At 35.3% G+C, this 24,623-nt stretch overlaps 2 protein-coding genes and 1 long non-coding RNA gene across 8 annotated transcripts in view; 1 reads left to right on the top strand and 2 right to left on the bottom strand.

The window, feature by feature from the left end:
• Positions 1 to 24,623, top strand: part of LOC134534411 (rho guanine nucleotide exchange factor 18) — a 180,689-nt gene that overhangs the window by 143,114 nt on the left and 12,952 nt on the right. For all 4 annotated transcript variants that reach the window (XM_063372885.1, XM_063372900.1, XM_063372879.1 and 1 more), the window contains 3 exons: positions 15 to 199; positions 3,237 to 3,444; positions 5,538 to 5,852. In XM_063372885.1, coding sequence (XP_063228955.1) covers positions 15 to 199; positions 3,237 to 3,444; positions 5,538 to 5,852 — 708 coding nt within the window. The remainder of the gene's footprint in view (positions 1 to 14; positions 200 to 3,236; positions 3,445 to 5,537; positions 5,853 to 24,623) is intronic.
• On the bottom strand, positions 2,242 to 7,065 carry LOC134534551 (uncharacterized). Its single transcript, XR_010075504.1, has 2 exons — positions 5,065 to 7,065; positions 2,242 to 3,516 (listed from the first exon to the last, which is right to left on the bottom strand). It is a non-coding gene; the product is annotated as an uncharacterized LOC134534551 (long non-coding RNA).
• LOC134534473 (uncharacterized) lies at positions 11,180 to 24,245 on the bottom strand. 3 transcript variants are annotated; one of them, XM_063372952.1, is made up of 5 exons: positions 20,344 to 24,245; positions 18,953 to 19,072; positions 18,162 to 18,588; positions 17,199 to 17,372; positions 11,180 to 14,445 (listed from the first exon to the last, which is right to left on the bottom strand). In XM_063372952.1, exons 1-5 carry the CDS (start codon positions 20,430 to 20,432, stop codon positions 12,580 to 12,582), a joined length of 2,676 nt encoding a protein of 891 aa, XP_063229022.1. In that variant the 5' UTR covers positions 20,433 to 24,245; the 3' UTR covers positions 11,180 to 12,579. The 3 variants fall into 3 exon arrangements, with proteins under 3 accessions (XP_063229022.1, XP_063229029.1, XP_063229036.1); XM_063372959.1 differs by lacking the exon at positions 20,344 to 24,245 and having other exon boundaries at positions 18,953 to 19,076; XM_063372966.1 differs by having other exon boundaries at positions 11,180 to 17,372; positions 18,162 to 24,245.

Here is a 24,623-nt window from a genome sequence, read left to right as displayed (position 1 = left end):
GTGTTGGTTTACAGGAACAGTTACCATGGGCCGACACGATGTTGGCCACGATACCAGCAGGAGTCCTGGTGGAAAATTCTACAGACCTGCCAGCATTGCTCATGCTGGGCCAAGAGCAACAGTTGGCTGCAGTGCAGCTCTCGCATTATGTATACAAGTTACTCTCCATCATTTCCCAGCAGATGACGTCAATCAGCAGGTAGGCTGTTATGCGTCACGTCTGGAAAGTTAGCAGATGTATATTTTTATTAGTACTGTTAGTATGTATTACGATATGGTCTCCACCCCGTTGGAAACCTTCAGTGCGCTGTGGCATTATTTGAGGTCACCGTGCTCGTACATTAGTGTTAAGGGATGGTTATCATGGTAGTTCGATGTATGTACATTTATTGAAGTGACTTAAACTGGAAATATTTGTTTAAAAAGGTTTTATATACCATATACAGTCAGGAAAACTTAGTACCATTTATAATATGAGAAACTAAGTTTTTACCATTTAAATACTAGTATAAATATTCTTGTGTTCCTTTTTTTATTTATTTAGTTTTATTATTTTTATGTAGATGTTCTCTAAATAAAGTTACGATATCATCTGAGTGCTTGTTAATGTTTCGTTTTTTTCTCTGTAAATTATTATTTGTGATTTCTTATGCATTCACTTTTCACTATATTTTTCCACAATTTTAACTAAATTCTTATTGCTACATTTTCCAAGTTATATAAAAATAGTAAAATACCTTCAATATTTTTGTTATTTAAGTATTCTGACATATTTTAAAAAAAATTATGTATATATTATTTTAACAAGATTTGAGTGCAATTTAATGGTATGGTTAAATTACCAAGAAACTTTTAGCGAGCATAATGAATTTTTTTTTCTTTCTCCTCTATCATACAGTCTGCGCTTTTTAAATCTGTATTCTATTATTTGGCACCGATTGACCCAATTACGTTTTATATTTTTTGAGTGAAACCAAACAATTTTTAACCGTGGCTGCCAGGTTGTTTTACTGCTCTGCTGGCATTTTTAGTTGACTCAGAGTTTATCATTTCTCTCAGTTTTCTGTTATGTTTTCTAGCACGTTGCATTTCACATTTCAGGGTATTCTTATTTTTGAAGCTAGCCAACGATCATTGTATTTTCTTTCTATAGGGCAGCTTATAACAACTTATTTTAAATACTGTCTCACAGTATGTAAAGTTTTCTCTGGTATTCCTGTGAAAACTATATTGGCGTTCAATAATCCTGCAGATTTTCTGATCCGGCATGGCCGTGTTGGAATAAAGACCTTTCTCTGTACTTCGATCAAATTGGAGGCTTCTTAAAATAAATGTTTTTATGTTTTCTTTGAAGTAAATTATAATTACTTATACCCTGACAAGAGTCGAGCTAAAACATTTAGACTCGCTTATGGTAATTTGCTTAGACAGTAGAAAGTTTTTCATAGGTAATACTAATAATACATTAAGGGGCCCGCCTTGTCAGGGGTGGATCTGCGTCAGTAAGGCGGGATGATAAGCGCGACGCTTGCTGTTGCTTCTAGCGCGGTGTCGTCCCTAAGCGCAAGGTTCTGAATTGGCGCCCAGTCTTCTCGTCGACAACTATTAAATCTGAGCTGTGATCATAACATTACATGGCGAATAAGTGAAGATAAAGGCGTAATGCTTAAGTGCTTTCAAGAATCTGTTCCGCTTGTTTTTATGCCTACGAATCACTCGGAAAACAAGTCTTTTAAAACACTTTAACTCTTCTAAAAATAAAAGTTTGTGGAATTAATCTGGAAACCAAACTACCTATCGGCCGTCAGCAAACTCTTAAATGCTTTTTTATAAACAGACAACAGTAGGATATCTCGAGTAGTTTTCAAACTGCGTAGTTTTTCCTGAAGCTCTACGCTCTTAATGTGTGCCCGGGTAGGTGGGGCTCTTACGCTGAAAACCAAAATATTGTAATGTAGTGAGGGCGTACCGGTATTGAGGTGAAAATATTGGTGGAAATTAATGGGCGCCACCACGTGAGTGGGCACGTGGACCCGGCTGAAAGACTCTACTCAGGGCGTTACGTGGCCCGTGTGCGGCGAGATATTAGCCCTCCAGATGTTATACGCAGCTCCTGTCCCTACCTAAGCCCGCTCTCAGCGTCGGGCACGCTTCTAATTCCTGCAGAGGGCTCTCAGGGCGTCCCACACGCCGCTGGCCAGGTTAGGGACCCACGTGACACCCCGAACACAAAACACGTAACACAGTTAATTGGCTTTTATTCTACTCACGGTACACGTCCTTACACGATCCTCCACTGATAAAACTGTAAAACGCCCGAGGCACGAATCAGCTTAGGTGAGGAGGCGAACCACGCACGTGGCCGCCTCAAGCCGTTACTTAATACACCGGTGAAATAAAAACTCTGAAGAGTGAATAATTATTACTTAAGCAGTCTCTCCGACCGAGAGAGGCCCCGAGGATGAAAAGAAAGCGATTTGAATAAATTAAGTTACAGAATTACTACTCGGTGAACCAACGGTAATGTCCTCGGGGTGTCTGCAGAGACGTCCGCTCTCGGCCGGCTTTAGAAGGAGACTGGGATGAGCTCATGGCTTGCGGGTGGCAACATGGCGCCCCTTCGCGCCGAACACAATTACCGTTACAACTTTTGCTGTAGCGTGCCCCGAGTTACTATTATAAAATACATAAATCCTTTTACAATAATTATTAGATTACTTCCATGTCCAGACCGTCTGTAATAATTGCTTATAAACATAAAACAGGGTTCAAATGAGTTTCATGCTAGTTCCTCCGTTGCCCGCTAGGGAGCGTCCTTGTTCGTGCTTGGACTTATAAAAATAACAAAAGATCATGAAGTTATTAATTAAAAACACATACATGCATAGCCATCGTTACACTGTTTTGGGGCAGAAAGAAAAAGGATTACAATATTAATTAACATATTTAGGGGTGCGGCGCACTGCAGCTAAGTGCCCTCTTGCTGTAGTTTGTGGCGCGCAGTTTGAATCGCACACGGCTACGTACGTCACGACACAAATGCCGGGTAGGAAAGGTGGTGGGAAAGGGAACGGAGGATGATCAGGCTCGTGGGGCGAAGCCCCGGCTGACGTCAGTAGTTATAATACATGGCTCGGACAGTATACGTTGGCTGGATTGTTGAGGAGCGTTGAGGGTGTTTCGGACGGCGCGCAGGCTTGCAGCCCGGCAGAAGTGAGGAGGACCGTGTGTTCCAGCCTGCAGGCCCAGCTGTCGGCCTGCAGGTCGCAGCTGTGCCACGACGACGGGCGGGAGCGCCGGCCCGCGTACCGCCACAACCAGCAGCTGGAGGAGCTGCGCAACCTGCAGGACCGCCTGTCGCAGGAGAAGGAGACCTGGCAGCGGGAGAAGGACCTGGAGGAGAAGTACATCGAGGAGAAGAAGCTGGAGCTGCAGAGGCTGCAGGTGCGTTCTAACTTCCCGGGAGGCGACCAGCTGCCGGTGTCTGCGTGGAAGGGACGGCACGTTCTCCCCAACCTGTCGACAGTTTCGGGACTAGATTTAATAACCTTGTTTAGATGCAGTTCATATTTATGGACAATGCAAAAAAATTAACCATCACATATTTTATAAATATATTTTTTTTTATGTTGTATATTTTTTTTCAATGTATTTCTTTAATCAAAACGAAAATGAAAAATAACCAAGTTCTTTATAATTATTTTGTTTTTGTATCTTTGAAAAAAAAACTTATTAATAAATACATTTTTCAATGTATCTTTATAAAAAAAAAACTAATTAAAAAATTTTTTTTGTTGTTTTATATTTTTAAATATAGATTTGATGGTTTTATTTTTAGGCCTATTTTGTTTCCAAAACAGGAGATTTCTGTGATGTTTTTTTTTATATATATATTTTTTTTTATGAATATTGTTTATTCATTAAGATAATACTTATTAGTTTCTTTGAAAAGGAATCAATATGGAAAATCATAATGCAAAATTATGTGGCTGTGATGTAGGTGTAAAATTCACAAGGATGTGTGAAAATGGCTGTAGACCGACAAAAATGTTTTTTGTAGTTCATTCTTGATTGCATGGTTGTCTCCCACTTTATCCCTAAACTCAATATTACTTTACCATTCATATTTTTCTCCAATAAACGTAGTTAACCATGTGTGCACTGATGGTTTCAATATTCGAACCGTTGAAACCACCATTATCATCATGATTCTGAATCACTTATTTTAGAAGTAAACAAACTAGATTATTGTACTTCACAGACAAATATATAACTGCATACTTTTATTTCTTAGTTTCAGATAAAATAAAAATCCCTTTCGGCTCATCCTACAGATGAAGGTAGATTTCGAAGTACCTATTTCCTCTATATATATTTTGAAAAATTCTATAAAATTCTAAATTATTTTAAAAACTACATATTTATGTTCTCCAATATTACAAAATGATCAATTAAACATTTTCTCATTTTCCATGCTGCAAAAATATTATGAATGTTTTTAATTCAATGCATCCAGTAATATATAGCTTAGAATAAATTTCATATTATGCCAGCTAAGGTAATTATTCAGTTTTTTTGACCTTCCAACACAATTTTCATCCCTTTCACTAATAACATGGTCGTATAAAAATGTGCTTTGTACCAAGATTAAAGATTATATTAAGATGGTTTGAAGTAAATTCAAATGAATTTGATACTTATATATGTGTGTGTGTGTGTGTGTGTGTGTGTGTGTGTATATAATTTCAACCACAGTTTTTTTTTACGGTAATAATTATTTTTAACAAAATTTTTAGGCAATATTTAGAAAGTTAAAAAAAAATAAGAATGGATTCGATGGTGTACATGGTAGGAAAGTTTTATTTATTTTCTTTTTCCAACCCCTGGTTTTTTCAACTCCTTGCATTAATGGTATCCATTATTAAAAAAAATTTCAGACAAAAATTTTATTTAATACCTATTTGTAGAGGTTTAATGCAATTAACAATACACCTGTCCCCCCCCCCTCCCCCCAACCCACTTCTTGTTTGTCTTGGTAGTTTTTCCTATAGTGCTTAAACTGACCCTAACTCACGACCGTCGTGGCATCTGCAGCGGCAGCGTCCACGGTGGTGATGACGGAGGCGTCGGTGGGTGGCTGGCTTGAGATGGCGCGGTTGCAAGCAGTGAGAGCACAGTTGGTGCTGTGGGTCACACTGCCCCGGGAACACTGGCGATTTCTTCCTTTTATGAGAGCTTGGCCAGAGGGGGGTGATGAAGGGCTGCGGCACTGATCGGGCGCACTTTGAGTGAGCTCGGTCCACCCCTCTTCCCAAGGCACTGGAGGGATAGTGAGCAGCTGGGTGTGCGACGGGTTGCAGGCCTCCAAGCACCAGAGCAACTTAGGGCATTGCGGCAGGGGAACTGATGTTCGAAGTGCTTCTTCACCAGAATCTGCAGGGCTGCCTACCTGGGGGAAGTTCAAAAAAACACATCTCTAGCTATGAAAGTTGTAACCAGCACTAGCTGTGTAAATGATCGTGGACGGGTGTCCCCAGGAGCAAGTGCGCGCGGAGCAGAGCGACATCGTGCAGCAGCGGGAGCAGCTGTACCGCAAGCTGGAGGTGCTGACGAGCCAGGGGATCCTCATCAGCCCCGGCATGCCGGCGGTCAACAGCTGCACGGCCGGAGAGGATGCGGCCAGCCCCAGCGACGACCAGACCTCGTCGGGGGAGTCCAGCGTGCCGTCCCCGCCGGCGCCCGAGGCTCGGCGCAAGCCCGACCCCAAGTGGAGGTCCGCGACCAGCAAGTCTTCGCTCCCTCTCAACCTGCTCAGTGCCACCAACCAGCAGAAGGTCGCACAGAACGTGAAGGTGCGTTTACGACGGAAACTCGACCCTTGTTTGCTATGATTAGACCTTTGCAATATTCAAATATGAATACACATAGTTTATTATTCGTATTCTATTCAACCTTGATTTTCATAAATAACCTGAAATTGAAATTATAGCTAAATTAAAAATCAAACCATTTAAAATCACTTGTTTTCCTTGTAACAATGGATGCGTCCTAACATTACCTATCTAGTTCCCATTCTACCGTAAATAATATTCTTTGTTATTACAAAACCACGTTTCAACTAGTACTTGCACTGCAAAGCTTCAATGTTTACCTATAGATTTATGTTTGATATTGAGCTATCGATCAAGCTCATTTATCAATATTCTTTGTATTCATTTAATATTTTGGATGTTTTTTTAAGATTAATTGTTGGTGGTATGTTTTCATTTTTTTGTGAAGTTAATTAGAATTTTTTAACTTGATTTTTTTTTATTGTAATGAATTGTCACCCTTTAAATGTGCTTCTGATGACTAAGACTGACTTTGTTTCTGTCAATGCCAACAAATGAAACGTGGTGCTATCTACTGTAGTTAAACTTAGTAGTGCAGAAAGTTAGAGTTTATATACATGACATCGGGTTAGATTCAACATAGTCTGCCTAAAATTCATGTCTTGAAGTCCAAACAAATCTTGGGTGTTGAGGCTCGGTCTCACACACCATGTTGATTTTTTTTTATCATTACTTTTATTCAAGGGTTATTTCTAAAATTGTAACTCAATGCCTCCCTTGCATTTGTTGTTCTGGGGCCCTATTCTTGACGCTGCCGGAATAATTCTGGTAGCAGAATGATCCGCAAGTTTCAACCCGCTAGACAGCTAAATGTCTATTCTTGAAACTGCTATTGCTGCTACCGGAATCAACATTGTCGGGTTTATGAAATGTCTTTATGGAAGTGTGGCAACGTCCAATTTTGTGTTGACGTCACTGGTAGAAGGCCAATCACAACGAGGGAAGGACCATTTCTTATTAAAAGTTAAATGTTTTCATTATACTCGTATCTTTTCTCTAGTTGATGGACGTGGAGGTTATGTAATATGTATAATAATTACAAAACTAATAATTATAAATGAATGGTATGGCTTATATGAAAAAAAATCGGGGAAATATATTGTGTTATGAAATGAACAACTTTATTTTATGTTAGAAAAACTACTAAAAACATACAAATATTTGCGAAAATATTTACAAATTCATGTGGATTTTTTATTAAAATTTACAATTCTTATCCATTAAAAGTACTCGTTTTTTAGTTTATTGTTTCTGATTACTTGATAGAATTTAAAATTCTTATCACTTAAAAGTAATCGTTTCTTAGTTTGTTTCTGCTTACTTTGCCGCAACTTTTTATGTTAGTGTAAAATGTGAGGTGAAAATAAATTTTATGCTGTGTTTCTTGATTCAGCAAACAATTGTGAATGTGTACATTAAGATTTTTATAACTGCAAGTCAATACAAAATTATAAAATTTTATGAACATCATCTGGCAATTATCTCATGGTGCGGGGGGAAATGGGTAAAAGTTCTGTATTGTGTATCCAAGTTAACCTGTGATCCTGTTGGCATGATCCTGTACACCTGATCCTGTGGTACATGATGCTTATTTTTTTAGCAGTGGGCAGCGCGTAGCGCCAACGCATTTCGTGCGACAGCGCGAAATCTGAAGTTATTTATCATATACGTAATTTATTTTTTACATCAGGTTTCGCGCTATCGAAACGAAACAAGTCGGTGCTACACGCCTTCCCACTGATAAAAATGATAAGGATCATATAACACAGGATCAGGTGTACAGGATTATGCCATTAGAATCAAAGGTATAACTGGATACACCTGGATAAGCAATACGAAACTTGTACCAAAGTTTGTTATTGTTTGGTGTAGGGGCTTCTTGAAAACAATCTTATGAATTTATCAATAAAATCTTTCAACTATATCTTCTTTCATCATTTATTTAATAATATTTGTGTGGGTTTTCATCGGTGTGTGTTGTTTTCAATCATATTATTTGCGTGGTAGGAATGTTGGCTCTGTTTGTAAGATAGGGAAGGGTAAACAGGATAACCTTTATTTTCACAATCACTTATCATGGTGGGAAACTCATATATAAATGGACTCATTTCAAGTACTTTTCAATTCCGGGATGGATGTACTTTTAACGAATACATGTGCATAATCTAATTGCCACTATAGTTTTGTTCCATCAAAACATGACACATGATTGCAATATTTGGTGTCAAAAACGAATTACGTAATATGGAAACTACGTTACCGGTATTGTATTTATCACAATATACGTCAAATAAGCCACAAATTTATACACAGCAAAAATTTCAATATTTTTTATGCTAAGTAGGTACAATATTAAGTACTTAATGGAAGATGGTAAATATAACTTTCATAACGTAATATTTAAATACCTGCCATTGCAAATCACACAAACAAATGTAATAATACTTAAAACATTAAATATTAGTTAAATTGTTACAAAAGTTTTCTCGCCACGCACACACGAATTTTGAAGGTTGAAAGCATCACATGGCGTATTTTTATCTGAATAATCACATAACATAATGAAGCGAATAAGTTATTTCTGGTTTTAAATGAAGTAATCTAATATAAGTATATAAACACACACATTATTAAACGAGATTTAAATGTAGCTAACCTAAACTAACCAAACATACAAACAATTTAAATATTTTTCAGAACCATAACAGAGACTCCATTTTGGACAAATCATGGTTTCAAAGAACAACGCTCAAATCTCTACCGGAATTGTGATTCCGCCAGCTCACGAGGTGACGGAATAATTCCAGTAGTTTGTGACGTAATTCCGATACATAATTCCGCTAGCGAGTGTTCAAGAATAGGGTTTAGCAAATTTCTGGTGGAATCAAGTAATTCCGCTAGCGGAATTCTTCCAGCAGCGTCAAGAATAGGGCCCCTGGCATAAATATTTTCAACATATATTTACTTTAAGACTTAAGTGTAATATATGGGTGTAAAAAAGGTGTGCAGGTCTTTGTAGCTATCAAAATCACTTGCGCAACTTTTTACACCCATGAAAATGAATATCTTTTTTAAAATATTTTGTGGCAGAATAACAAATGCAAAGGAGATATCGAGTTATAATTTTAGAAAGTTATAGACAAAAAAAAAACTAAAAAGTCTACGTAGCATGTTAGAAAGATTTAGAGAAGATATTTTTGAGCTTATTAAGGGGATTGGTGCAGGACAAAAAACAGTCATTCGTCAGAATTTGTTGGAAATGAGCTTAAGTGTTTCATAAATGCTTGTTTATTACTACTGTAAGGCCAGCCAGCACGTATATAAGCTAGCGGGTGAGATTTGGGAAGTTAGTGGCGAGAGAGCTTCTGTGAGGGGAGGTTGTCGAATGTTGCAGCTCTGAGGCCTGCCATCTAGCGGGAATCTTTCGAAGGTCTTCCAAAATATCGCCTCTCTCTCTCTTTCTCTCTCCAACACGGACACCCGACAGGTTTTCTTGGAAGGAAAGCGAACCGCGATAACCAGCTCTTATCTTCTCCTCCCATCTCACCCTATCCTTCATTCTCGGATCAGGTAGCCGCCCTTCCCCGCGTAGACTTTCATGTGTCTGAACCATGGAGCTAATATACAGTAATACATCTGGAGAGGACAAGGGAAGGCTAGCAGAGGATGCAGTTCCCACAAGAATTATTAATGAAATATTACAAGCTTTCTTTAAAATTCGAGGAGTTGTAATATATTTCCAGACGCGCGAGAAATATTTGCCTTAGTTAACTTTATTTTATTGTAAAGTTCTGAGATGTTGATATTGAATCGAATGTTATTGTGGCGTTGAATTAATAGCGATAGGCAATTCTGTTTTCCAACCAGGCTTGTTCTACACCCTTCCAATATTTTCCCCCTGCACTTCGCATATAAGAGCTATCATGAAAAACTATAAAGCATTTGCAAGTGTTGTGACAATTTTTTTGCTGTAAAATGACATCAAAACTGGTCAGTTATTGTTACTCAAATACTATGCATTAACACACTAACATTCGTGTTTACTTGGCAAAATATGTTATGTAATCAATGCAAATAAATATAATTCCTTAACAATTATTATGCTATTTTTATCTACCAAGCATATGTCCTACTTAATGTTATTTTTTTGCAAAACACTTTTTTTTTATTTTATACTACATAATATATTTCATAAATGTAGTTACTTTTTTTTACAAAAAAAACATTGGATCGAGTAATTTTTTTTCATGCCAAATGAGGTCATGTATTTAGATTGCTTGACACAGATTTCCACAATCCATACATTAAAAAAAATCACTATTTACGTAGACATAAACTCTAAAAATTTTATTCTCTCCTATCCTTCGAGTTATAAAATGAGGTACCCAGTTAACACAGAACAATATCGAAGTCTTAATACATTTTTGAACCAATATGACACAACTATATGAAACAATTTAGGTTGTTATTAATATCATTTTTATTTGTATTTTCAAATCATTCACAATTCAACAGACAGTTATAAACATTAATTTTGCTATATATATATATATATATATATATATATATATATATATATATATATATATATATATATATATATATATGTATATATATACACATACACACACACACACACACACACACATCCAAACCGATGAAATTAGCATTAGCGTGCATGCAAAAAATAGTTATCAAATCACTGCTCATTTAGTTTATCATAGGCTAACCTGTTAGGCTTGGCCTACAGGCGCCGGTAGATTCCGAAGTGTGTTTATATACATACATATGTAACACATACACACAAAATTTGTATATAAAGCATTATAAATACTTTCATATTTTTCCAAAAAATAAAAGTTAAATAATTTTCCCCATATTAGGACCAAAATTTTAGTTGTATTCACAAGATTTACAAAAATTTTGAAATGTCCGATATTGTATTGACTAAGTGTGTAATAAATGTGTTGTTTCTGCGAGCGTATTTTGGTCACCCATAGCAATAATCAGGGGAGGTTTCAAAGAAGAGGGATGGGGAAAAAATCCCCCCCCCCCCCCCCTCTCCAAATAAGAGCCAAACCTTACAGAAAAAATGCAATACTGTTTATTCATATCAAAACAAAAATATTTGCAAAAGGATCTACCGGAAGGATATTTTGTACCACTAATAAGAATTTTATACATTTTTCGAGGAATTTATCACTATGAAGTTGGCAACTTTGTTTGGTATCTTTTCTATTTATGGTTGAGTGGATCTTACTTTCCAAATTTATTCTTTTTTCGAAGAATTTTTCAATATGAAGTTGGTAAATGCTTGGCAACTGTAGTGTCCGAGGTACCCTACTTTAGTTACCAAAAACCTTTCATTGAAGTCAACACAAGATCCTCTTCCCCCAAATCTCAAGACCGATTCCTCCTCCCTAAAAACTCATCTCTGGATCCGCCCCTGGCAATGAGTTTTTGTTTGTCGTATCACAATTTTTGGATGATATTTAGAAAGTTTTAGATAATATTTGGAAAGTTTTAAATAATAATAAAGGGTTTTAACACTATACGCACTAAGAGCATACATGTTTGTTGTCCCTTAAACCCTATTTTTCACCCTTTGCAGCAATGATTGGTATCAAAAATTTAGTCAGCCAAACATTTTACATAATATTTAGAATGGTTAAAACCACTTTGATTTTATAGCAATTCTACTAACGGATTAATGATTGTTCCCCCCTAACATCGTGCTGCAACAGTCGTATCAAAAATAATTTAGACAAAAGTGTTAAATAATAAATTAAAATAACTTGGAATATAGATTTTATACTGTATATACTAAACGACGTATTAATTACAGCAGCTATATTATCCGTTGACGTTATATGTATAGGCAACATAAAAGTTTATATACATATAAACGTTTTTGTTGACTATGATTTTGGGTTACAGCCACCATGAAACGAAAAACTGTGCATACATTTACCGTAAGGCATACCATGGTCACTGCAATAGGTAGACTCTTCGAAATATACTTCAACGTATTATTGTAGAGTTAAATCTGAAATTAGGTTTCCAAAACCACTGTTAAACAAAAAGCTATTTTAATTTTTACAGAGATGTAACATGTGTGTTTTTAAAAGAAATTTTATTAATATAATCGCCCTAAAATAAACAGTTCCCAATCTTTTATAATATTACAACACCATCAAATTTAACAATTTATTTTACAAATAACAAACAAAATTGTAAAATTAAAATTGTTTGTTGAAGTTCATGAATGAGTATAATTAAGAGTTACAAAACATTGTTCTAAAATATTTAACCAAACAGTTTACGTACAATGAAATACCAATGTTCACATGTCTATACTTCACCACAAAATAAACATGTCTAGGAAACAACACTGTAACTTAATAATACCCAAATCATTACAAACAGAGGCTGAATAAAAATATGGTCAATTATACATTACCAATAACCCTGAAAATGTATTATGATAAAATAGACACAGAAAGAGCACGAAAAAATAAGCTTTAAAAATTATTTTGCGCCGCATGAAAACATGAAAACAAAAGACTTTTATACAAATTGAATGTTATTTCAACCAATGTTTAATCGTGTGAAAGTGCCCTTCACTAGATTTATTGGAACAACATACAAATCAATAATAGTATGCACGGAGATATCTTACACCATTACATTAAGGCAGCAACGTCGTATTGCAATCTCTAGTTGATGCTGAATTTTTTCCCTTGGTAATTTTCTTTCTTTCTTGTGCTTCTCTGATGTAATCTGGATCTCTGCACCTCAGACCACGGCTGTGCCTGGGATCAGCTATTTCAGGCAGTACGCATTCAAGATAAAACCTTTTTAGCTTCGGAAGCATTTCGTTTGACCAAAAATTTACATCTCGTTCCACAGAAATAAATTCTGTGTCGAAATCACAAAACAAAACAAGAGTAGCGTACCTTACTCTACAAATGTTGAGTTGCCCCTGCAGCTGATAGTAATTCGAACTTTTCTTGTCCAAAATGATTTCTCCTTTGCTGTTTAAGTGTACTGCCATCTTTTTGATCTTACATGCATCCCGGATAGTGGTTACTGAGGGATTTTTTAGTTTAAGCTGGTTAAGAGAAGGAAGACATTTTATTTCAATAATTCTATCTGAACTTATAATACCATCAGGGCTAGCTCCAAGATATGGGTGCTCAGGATCAACAAACAGCCCGCATGGCACTACTCTGTCACCAAACTTACTTTCGTAAATTTTAATGGCAGTTGGCTCATTAATCCTTCCATATTTCACAGCATCCGTGTTAATTTCCCGGGGATTTACAACAGCTACAACGTTGTTATGACACGATGTGTCATCACGCATTTTACACACTTTCATAAAAAGTGATGCAGTGAGACGATCAAGCCTCGCTTCTCTCCACGCGATGTTGCCATGTTGACCCACCGTTTTTTTCTCCAATACGGAGCACAGTTCAGGAGTACCTGCTTCGTTTTCAAGCCTATCAAGAACAGCTCTTTTCCTACTCTCCATTTCTCCTGGTTCTATGTCAGGTTGAGCTGCCTGAGGACCATAGTTACAATCTGCTCCGGCAGATAGACGTTTTTGTTTTCTGGGAGGCTCGTCTTTAAATAAACTCTGACGTGCTGATTTTCTCTTTATGCCCCTTTCTGAAGCTCTAGCTCGTGTATTGAACACTTTTTTACATATAGCTCCTGGGCTTCGACCAAACATTTTTTTTAGTGGTGAAGCATGCCAATGTGGCCCTTTAACGTGAGACAAGCCTGACGCCAAACAACACCGTTTGTAACGTCCCTTCTTGCCTACGTCTGTACGTTTACCACCAGAGAACTTTGATACAAGGCTCATGAAGCGTTCTGCTTGATTTGTGGTGTAGTTTCCAACTAATCTATCAGCTTTTTGTACCAATGGATCTAGTGCCATCTGAAGAGCCGGCCATAAAGTAGTTGGCAATAGCAAGGCCACTTTATCTTCCTCATTGTAATCCTTACGGCTACAGTAAGTATCGCGACAGTTACTGTGGTCCCCAAACACGTGGTGAGGTCCATTTCTGAGATCTGCACGAAGTATTTCACTGTTGCTGTTGCTGCGACCAGCACTTGAAATTGCTGATCTCGCTGCTCGTGTAAGGCGTGGAATTAATTGAGACAGACACTTTCGTCCCGATATAGGATGAACTGTATCCTTTGCAATTTTATGCAGTTTTCCTGTGTAGTTTTTTACAGCGTGATTTGCACATTCCATTTTCACAACATGCCTCCCGTAGCTTACGTTTTGTTGAATTTTTACGTAGGTACTGGAATCACCATCTCCTACTATGAATTTATATCGTAACCCATGCATATTTTCACACTCACAAAATCCTTGCACTAAAATTTCCTGTTCCATCGCAGTAGAAGCACCAGAGAAGTTCTTATAACACAAATGTTGTTTACTTTCTTCTCCTGGTTTAGTCTGATTACATACGTAGCAATATTTATTTTTTATTCCAATGAATAGCAATCCATTGGTTTCAACTCCGATTATGCATGCCTGAAATTGAAAAGAATAACCGATGATTTAATAAAATATTAAATCACTTAGTTACAATTATATGAACTGTTTACTTCGTAAACGCAACCTTCTCCCATACTACAATATATATTTTAACACAGGCATAAATAACTAGCTGCCAATATGATAGTTAAAACATTGAAATGTTAAAAAATGTCAATATACAATACAATATTTGACAGAAATATTTATGTCAAATAACACTTATTTTGTGTTTGAAAAATTATTATTTTTTGGTAAAGACATGAAAAAATAATATTGTATATACACACACACAAAATCTAAAGCTTTCAAGTTCCACTGGAACCAAACGTGACGGATATTGATTATGTTATTTGTGAATGTATAAATAGATTTATATTTGTTTGAATGGAGTGAAGCTACAAAATTAACATGTAGTGTTGGTTATCTAACGGGGTAAAATTCAATGTTTTAGCTTTGTTTAGAAATGCAGCAATTATCTTCTTACAAGCATTATGGGGGAAAAGAACAGAACGTCACTCTTCACTGAGATAATGAGAACGCAACTTCTGTAAACAAAGGTGATTGTATACGTTATTTAAATATGACAATTGTCAAGTTGTACATATATGGCGTTGAAAAATATTATTGGACCTACTGAATTTACATTAAGCAATAGGAAAACATAGACAATACAATTATAATTCTTTATTACTTATTAGAAATTAAATGTTAGATGTACTACCAGGTTCTTGGTATCGGCCTTGAAAATTACGTCTGGCCCAATTGATACTATACCTAGTTGGTGGTCAAACTTTCCTTAGTTAAGAACCTACACGGATCTGTAACATTACGTGTCCTACGTGTGATACAAATATTTGTTGCACTATGGAGAATGCTTTCAAATTTGATGTAGGTATTTATTCATATATGTCCGTCTAGTTAGACTTAGCGTGTCACAAGAGCCCTGATCCCTGAACTACTTGGGAGGAAATCCAAACTAAACAGTCAAAATTAAGTTTTTTCCTCATTAAGTCATTACGTAGCATCCATGCCAAAGTTTAAAGTCTATGAACACAGATTACTGCACTTCAATTAATGTAAACAATACGTAGGTGTTCGTGCTATTACTGTTTAACACAATAAATGTATTGCAGTGAAGGTTTACGTAGTAATTACTATTTCAGTAAAAGCCAACACTTATTGCGTATTTTATATCGATGTCATTTCACTCATAATACACAATTACTTGTGGAATTGACCTAGGCTTTATAGGTCAGAAAATCCTCCATAAATAGGATGGATGCTAAACATTACTAATACCTACTATTCACTGATTTTTCTTTATACAAACACACTAATTTTTCATTACATGGCTGAGAGTCTCAGAAGAACAATAAATTAAAATTTTTATAATTAAGTCTATTACTTGAAAGCTGCCTCCTGATTGGTCGGCTGTTGCACAAAAACCCATATATTCTTAAAATTCAAAACAAACATATTTGAATATGTAACTATATTTAGTTAAATGTTTTGTTAAAAATAACATATTAAAATACTGCGTTGTAATTAGCTGTCAAATGTAATCTTAGAAGGCATAGTCATATGTTCCAGAGAACTGAGCAATCCCAAGAAAAAATATGTTAATGGTAGAAATAATTTTGTCAAAAAAGATATTAATAATTACAAATTAGCGGTGTGATTGTCGCGTCAAATAAATATTTTTTTCCCAACTATAAACGTAATAAGGAATTGAATTTAATATTTTTGTGTGCAAAGTTTTGTTATACATCACTATCTCTGATTGAGATTCTTAATAAAAATAAAGTTTTTTCTGTGTATGATTTGTCACAAGACTACATGTCAACACTTTATACAAACAATTACCATTGATATACGATACTTTGCTAATAAATAAACTAGAAAGATAAACTAATTTTAAATTTACATCGTTTACAAACATTCACTAACCATGTTATGTGCTTTGGACACTATGGGTGAATAGCACACTTTTGTTGCATATGTAACTACATTTCAAGCATTTGTTGCATATTTAATTACATTTTAAAACTAATGGGCTTTTTGTCATGAATTTTGAAGTAATTGAGCACTGTTGTAAATAACATAAACCTTCTCGATTACACATAGCCCTATAATGATTCTACAATAAATTTTTAGATATTGCAACTATACCACACGAAAACTGTTGAATGAAGAATCTCTATATTTATCACGCACGCGTACTAAAGCACAGAAGATAGTTTAGTTTCGACTGTTAAATAAAAACACTTTTATTAACCTGTACATATTTATATACTGCAATTTTCTACTTGCAATGTCTATACCTACAGGTGATTTCCAATGATCCACTTGAAGAAAATTTCAAAAGCAATTATATCACGTCACAACATTACTTACTAAACATTCCTGAACCCATGTAAAATCAAATAAAGTTAATTGTATGAAGTCTATGTATTTAACTCCTTGTCTTCGGCTTATGTCTTTAATTACTACAAAAGCTCAAAATTTTCTAGTTTTATGTCAGGATAAAGTGATTCCAAAAATATAACTTGAATTAAAATAACTCAAAAAAAATACGTAGACATATTTTGTAAAATGGTATGTATGAAATATTTTGAAATAAATCAAAACGAAGAATTTACAAAATAATTGTACGATCTAGAGTTGTGTTCGGCAACATTCCCATCCACTCAAATCCTGGAGCCAAATTAGTGCTAACATTAGGTGCAGTACTTCTTAAAAATACTTACAACCCCTGATGCTGCGTTGAAAGCATGTCCGTATGTTCGCATACACCATGCACCGTCTACATAAACAGAGATGTACGGAACGCCATCGTTGTCTACGTGGCCTCTTTCCAAGGCCTTCTTTCTCTCTACTGTTCCATTTTTTTGCATGTATGTCTCCAGTTTTTCTTCCCAGACCTTATGAGAAACATATTAGAGTTACATTTAGCTATTTATCCATTTAGGCTAATGCATTTATTTGTATGGTAAAAATTTAAAATTAGTTCTAACATTATATCATAAGTTAGCATTTTCACTGTAGGAGTGAAAAGATATTAAATTTCGTGATTTATATAAAATATTATGGGAATTATATGTTGGAAATAAAAATGAATGTAGCTTTATTAAAGATTAAAATTATAAATTACATTTTAAGGGATTATCTATAGTTACTAAAATTAAAATTATTACTAACTATTTGATTCATAAATAGACCCTGGTCTACTATAATTCTTTTTATAATTTTCTCTTACTTGAATTTATATTATATTATTTATTGTACAGAAAACTTCTCATGTTTTTTTTATTTGATACCATTTTCAAAAAGTTTGGAAAGATTTAGGTTAGTTTTGTTATTTTGTGGCGGCTTTATAGGTGTAGTGGCTATTTGTAAATTGAATTAGTTTAACGAAGGCATCTCAATAATACTTTCAATTACTACTTAAATACGTTAAAATTATCAATACTTTCGTCAAATATTAACTGTTATCTCACGTAAAATAACAGTAATTCGATTACGCATGTTATCATCAGCCAACCTTTGATCACTAATCGTGGGCAAATAATGGTATTTGCATTTCTGTTTGAGAATATATTGACTGATGATTTCGATAGGTTCAGCTAAAATATAACTTATGTACCTACTAAATGCGTGTCAAATCCAATTTCAATTTTTTGAACCATAAAGTGATTTTAAAAATTCCTTACCTCTTCAATACGAATTTCATGTCTTTGCCATTTTCGCTTATCCATGATGGGAACGTCCAAGATGGCCATCATCTCTTGACTTTGATAATGGCCAATTCCAACTGACAATGCACCCCACACGAAAGCGTCGTTGACTTCTTCTTTTCTCGTATCTTCTTCTGTTGTTACAGTCACAGTTTTCTCACACATTATACACTCGTAATATAAGTAACTCATCACGCCAACCCTCCTTTCTGAAGTAATCTTGTATTGTCCCTGAGTGCAAACATTGCCATGTTTTGCCAGCTCTGTTAGTTGTTTTAGTAAGTGACTAATATTTACTATTCGTCGACCAGTGATTTCAACAACCGCGGGTTCTGTTGTAACTGTTAGTTGTGGCAACCATTCATCACTATCTGGAATTGTTTCTTCTCCAGACTCGTACTCACTGCAAAGTAATAAACACAGTATGAGGTGATATCAAAATGCAGTTACATTAAATTTATGTAATACCCTACCTTTTCATAAAAAATTACAAAATAAAATGTACAATCACGCACCACCCTGGCATTTACCAATGACGTATCGCCACTCGCAGCATTCTGACATGCCTGGGATCAGCTATTTCAGGCAGTACGCATTCAAGATAAAACCTTTTTAGCTTCTGGTATTTGGATTTTGAAGCTACTTAATGATTAGCTTTCAATGTCTATTAAAATATACCTAATGCTAATTGCAGGAATATTTCTACTCGATTTCAAAATTATAATTTCTGAACATTTGTAGCGGAAACATTTCAATGTAACACTTACTGAGTTTCGAGTTGTGTTGAGGTTTCACATGTCACTTCGTGTACACGAGATGGCCCCTGCTCTGGTAACAATGAGTCATCACAACCGGTGCCGTCTGTACGAGATTCTTCACAAGTTATCCTGAAATATGTTCTTAAATATTAATTCAAGTGAATTCTTAAAATCCTACACACCTTATCTAAAGTGTCGTAAATGAATCGTTATATTTTGTAAATCCATATATTATAGGAGCTAACATGGCGCGAAGCAATGGACGCGATACGAATAATATTTTTTTTACCAACCACTACATCAGTAAATATTTGTGGTTTCGATTCGCTATGAATTCAAGCATGTAACATTTGTACTGTTTCTTCAATTCGGCCACAGTTAAATGGGGGGCTCTGAATCACTGAAAACTCCTCAACAAAATCAACAATGAATAGAGACCTGCAAAATTATGACCTCCAGGATAGACTCTACTACACTCTACACACTCGGGCAAATGCCACCTGTTCATTGGCTGCTGACTTGTGAGTCGTCTCGACTGAGTGTCTGTGATTCGACACTTCTTTGAGCGAGGGTCTCTAATTGGCCGTCATTACTCCAGATTAACAGTGAACCAGTGGTAGAAGCAGCGCTAAGGTATAATTATTTGAATTGTAGCATATCACGAAATGAATCCGCGAATTTTGCAGGTCTCTAACAATGAATCACAGGTATTACAACAAACCGTTGTCACAAGTCAAGTAGCCAATGAGCAGGTGACATTTTTCGAGTCCGTAGAGGATTGTTGAGACTATCCTACAGGTCATTGGCAACGCGCCCTTACGCGCATGGTTAATACCCCGCATGAGTAGAGTGTAAAGGCGTAAGCCTGAGACACATCTATGTCCTCATCTAACCGCGCACACTTAGATTTAACTTAGGATAGGGTGAAAAATGTTTACTAATTTTCCAGTCCTAACAGTTGCCAACGAAACGCCAGCAAAATAAATAAATAAGCTCACGAATATTGTTCGTGAATGAAGGCAAAGCTGATACTTTGGAAACGTTACCAGCAGATATTAAATAATGTTTAAATATTATTTACGTAGCTTACTTCTTAAAACTGCATTCATGTAAACTGATTTTGTGTGAGACTATGTTGAGTGTTTTCTGCTACACTTATTTTTCTGAAAAAAGTCTAATGTGGCTTAATAACATTGATGCCTGTCATAAAAAAAATTCAAACGTAATTATACGTATACATGTTGAGTATAGTTTATGAATGGTTCACGCATTGCTGAAAAAAAACATGTTTACACTTTAACACATCTTTTTGTTGTCGCATCGCGTCCATCGCGTCGTACATACGCAACTCTGAAAAATAAATGTATGATAAAAAAAGCTATAATAAAATAATCTCTTACCTTTCTTTATTCTTTTTTCTAAGCGCTCTAATGGCTTTCGATAGTTTTGTTCTTTTGTGTACTCTGCTTGGTGGAGGTTTCTTTGGCATTTTATTCCTGAATAAATCTCACGCTTACAACAAAAAACATCTAGCTAAATCACTGTGCTAAATAATAACAGAGAATTACCAATTACACGCCGAGCTAGACCAAACACGTTCTCTTATCTACTGAAAATGAGTACGTTGACATTCATATCAGTTTCCCGCGAAATCCCGTCTCCCCTTCGTAAACAGCAGACAGCTGAGGCAGGGTGGGAACGGGAGAAAGAACTGGCTACAAAAAGTTTGGGAAACTGTCGCAAGGTGTCACTACTGTCCAGCGCGCTTCATAATTCCTCGTATCCGAGCTTGCACGCTGCTCAAACTTCTACAGCTACGTTTTTACTTTAGGTCCGACTGCAATAAGCCAAAGACTAAAATAAAGTCAATCATTCAGCCGACAGATATGTAGGCGTTTGAATTACAAATAAAACGCGAATATTATTAAATTTGTAAATGAATATCACGCAATTTCGTAGCAGCTCATTTATTAAAATTCAAATTGTAAATACGTTAAATAAATAATGATTACAGATAAAATAATGGTCACAGTCATATCTCCCGTGTCTGAAGATTTATCTGCAAAAGTTTTACCACTGAATTCTTTATAGTTATTTTAGTAAAGCTTGAATTTAAAAAATTCCCGAAAATCAGCAATAACTTAATTAAAATAGAAAAATAAAAAATAAATTTTACACTAGAATGGTTCAAATCTTCTCTAGCAGCTGAATCATTAACAAATATATTGTTTTTTTTAATACGATGCTGGTGCACCAATCCCCTTAAATCAGAAAACTTATTGAAGTTTTTTTACTGTGTTAGTAACCATTATCTTAGTGTTAATTTGAATTATGGAGCAAGGTAGGGCGGTGATAAGGTACTGGAGAATTTCATTCTAGGACTTGGGTTCCGATCCTGTCCTAGTCGTCCTGATTTCTGTTCGCTGTGGTTTCGCAAATTACTCCAATTGAGTGTAGGGGTGGTTCCTTAATAGATGCCAAGAACGATACCTTATTGAGTATCGCTGTTCTGTGTCGTGTTTTGCCTTATCTAATGACATCACTGTTGACAAAACATTATACCCGATTAACACTTAAAAATAATAACAAACTAATTAAAAAGCTATCTGTAAGAGTGACAGCTGTCCACAAATGAATCCAAACATAAAAATTGTTGGACAGAAACAATATTTGAGTAAACAAACAGACTGAGAACTCATGTTTATTTAGATTCCAACTTAATCAGCAAACAGAAAATAAGTAATTATTGAATAAAAACGGCTTTACTTTACGAGGATCCTTACAAATAATTTCAAACACTAACAGACGCAAATTCGTATTGCTATTACTAAACTGGGTCATAATGACCTGGAACACATTCTGACCATACAGTCAGCTGATCTCTCGCAAATTCTTATAACTATGTAGTTCCCTACCCGTACAACAAAATGTTCTTATTGAAGATGGGTAGGCAAGGGTTCTAAAATGTTGCAATGAATTTTTACTTTCCATACAATTGTGACTTCATAGCAAATAAATCTACAAAAACCCACTTGATCTCAATTAGTGATGGGATTTTCGATACTTCGATACCTCGATACCTTAGATACTTGACGGTATCGAAAAGTATCGAGTATTGAAACTGTAAGTTCGATACATTTTTTCGATACCGGAATGCTTGTTCATTTGTATCGAATTAAGTTTTGAGTCGCCATCATACAAAATACAACTACAGTAGTACCTCGATGATACGTTCCCGTTTCATACATTTTCCCGTGTCATACGCCGATTAATTTTGGTCCCGCCCACGGTCTAAGAAGGGGAGGTCTGGACACTCGCCAGATAAAAGTGACTACTTACTGTCTCCATAGTTCGTTCGACATCCGCTATTCAACTCTAGCGCTAGGTGTCTTGCGGTGGAAATATATCACTAGACGTTATTATGAATTTGTCAATTCTCTTGAAAAACAAACAAGAGGTAAATAATACATATACGATACGATAGTTTAAAATCTAGAGGTGTAAAAGTAACGAAAAAGAGTACCTGTATGTATTCGTTACTATAACAATTAGTACTCGTTACTTTCGTATCATTACGGTACTCGTTACTTCTGATACCGCATAACATGCTGTTATGTTACAGCAACGAATCGAGTCAAATTGTGTACGCGTACAGTATGACGTCGCGTAAATAATAATAAATTGAATATTAACAGTTAACAATATTTGATAATTAACAGTTTTTGTTAACCAAGAAACAATTAAATATCATTAGAGCGGCTTTATTATATTATCTCTTTTAAGATAACAAAAAAACGTGAAAATACGCGATAATAAAAAACAAAAACATACATACCTATTTCTAATTTGTAAAAAATTCTTTCTTACGTTGTTTCTGTTCCAACCTGAAACTTGGACGACGAATTTCCAAATTATACTTTACTTAATAAACAAACATCGTTCTTTGTAACGTACGTTTTAAAATTCATTGAATAATAATAATCACACTATATTTTAACATTTAAATTTAAAGGGTGAATCGAAGTACATAACTTGGCTGATTTACGTATTTGAATAACAATACCAAACCTGCATTTACAATACATTATTTACTACACAAATAAGTGCCATCGTCAGGTACTGTAATGTAAATTATAAACGGTGATTACTCCTAAACTAGTTGGAATTTCGTATCTCCTACTTTTGAAATAACAAAGGAAAGTTTAGAGCACTGAATAAAAGTATTTTGGGATTTTTATTATTTTTTTAAGGAAGAGACCGCACTCGTTTTGCAAATTTTATATTTTAATAAATAATGGTGTATTGTCAAACTACTTACAAACGGGTATTATCAGGGTTTTGCTGGTCATTAATAAAATTCATCATACATTCCATTTTTAAAAAAGTCGGGCCTATACAAAAATAAGTAGGTATTCTTTAGACTACATTCATACAAATATAATAAAATTTAACTTACTATTCCAATGACCTTTCCGAACTGATCTTTGTGATCCTTTTTTGTGAGAATGTCGTCTTCCACAAAATATTTTTCGCATACATAATGGGATCTTTTAAGGACAAACTTGTCTCGTGGAATTGCTTTCTGCCACAATTGCCTAACATTGTCATCATTGGGAACTCTGAATATCGCAACTTTCTCGTCCAACTTTGCCTGATAATTTGTTTTGCATCCAGGTGCAACACAATGGTTAGGCATTTTCACAATTACAATAATACACGCTTATTCTCTTTACTAAAAATCAATGCTCCTTACTCACAATGAAGTTCCCGTCTTCCTGCCAATGCTAATGTGTAAACAATACTACGTAACCTAATTTAAGTACCTCATTTATGAAATAATTCCCAAACTTATAAAACAAAAACACATCAAATTTAATACTGTATTGATATCTGGAGATTAATGTATTTTTAACATTTAATGTAAATTTAAATGATTATTATGTTGAGTTGTTCATAACAACAAAGCTTAAAATACCACCCCAGAACAAGCAGCGCTACAGGTCAGCTGGTGGAGTGGAGCGGAACTACGTAGACATTAGGTGTGCCACTTTTGCATGCTGGCCTAGTTGGGGAGTGTCCAGACTAGACCTCCCCTTCTTAGACCGTGGTCCCGCCGAAATTACTATATTTACAATGGTTTACTAATTTCCCGTTTCATACCTTTTTACGAAGCGGAAAAGTCCTAAAATTCGCAAATTTTTGTGTTATATTCCTCTTGATTAACTACGTTTTAATGCTTTTATTTTGAAAAAGTTCATTGTTTACCTTTGCAAACGCAGAAAAATAACTTTATCGCACCATATATATGGATATCAGGAAGACTGTGCACTTCGATAGTAGCATCTATGGCCAGCACCAAGCGAGACTAAGTGGCGCAAACTAGCAATGATTATGAAAATGGTGCACGCGCTTTACCAAGGCACGGAACTCATATTTTGTGCATTCATTAATCTTTGAACTGAATATACCCGTTTATTATTGTTTTCTTACGATCGGATTGTTTTGTTTTTTACGTTTCTCACGTTAATATTTTATTTAAAATTGTTCTGTTGCATTAGGTTGTTTGTAAAATGAAAAAATTTCTGATTTTCTTTTTATTTACATTTGTTCGCGGTAAAAAAGTGTACTGGAAATAACTCTCTTGAAGATAGTTTGTATTTCGCTTCTATTTTTTATACTC

The sequence above is a fragment of the Bacillus rossius genome, chromosome 1 (genome assembly GCF_032445375.1).
Source record: "Bacillus rossius redtenbacheri isolate Brsri chromosome 1, Brsri_v3, whole genome shotgun sequence".
NCBI lineage: Eukaryota > Metazoa > Arthropoda > Insecta > Phasmatodea > Bacillidae > Bacillus > Bacillus rossius.
The sequence above is the reverse complement of the archived record's forward strand: the minus strand, read 5'-3'. Positions and strand labels throughout refer to the sequence as shown.

Excerpts from the sequence above, each read along its gene's own strand:
- LOC134534473 (XM_063372952.1), bottom strand. The coding sequence starts at position 20,432 with ATGCCAAAGAAACCTCCACCAAGCAGAGTACACAAAAGAACAAAACTA. Across the intron at positions 18,589-18,952 it reads TCAACACAACTCGAAACTCA|TGAGTACGAGTCTGGAGAAG; the intron begins GTAAGTGTTACA and ends ATTACTTTGCAG. Across the intron at positions 17,373-18,161 it reads ATGAAATTCGTATTGAAGAG|GTCTGGGAAGAAAAACTGGA; the intron begins GTAAGGAATTTT and ends GTTTCTCATAAG.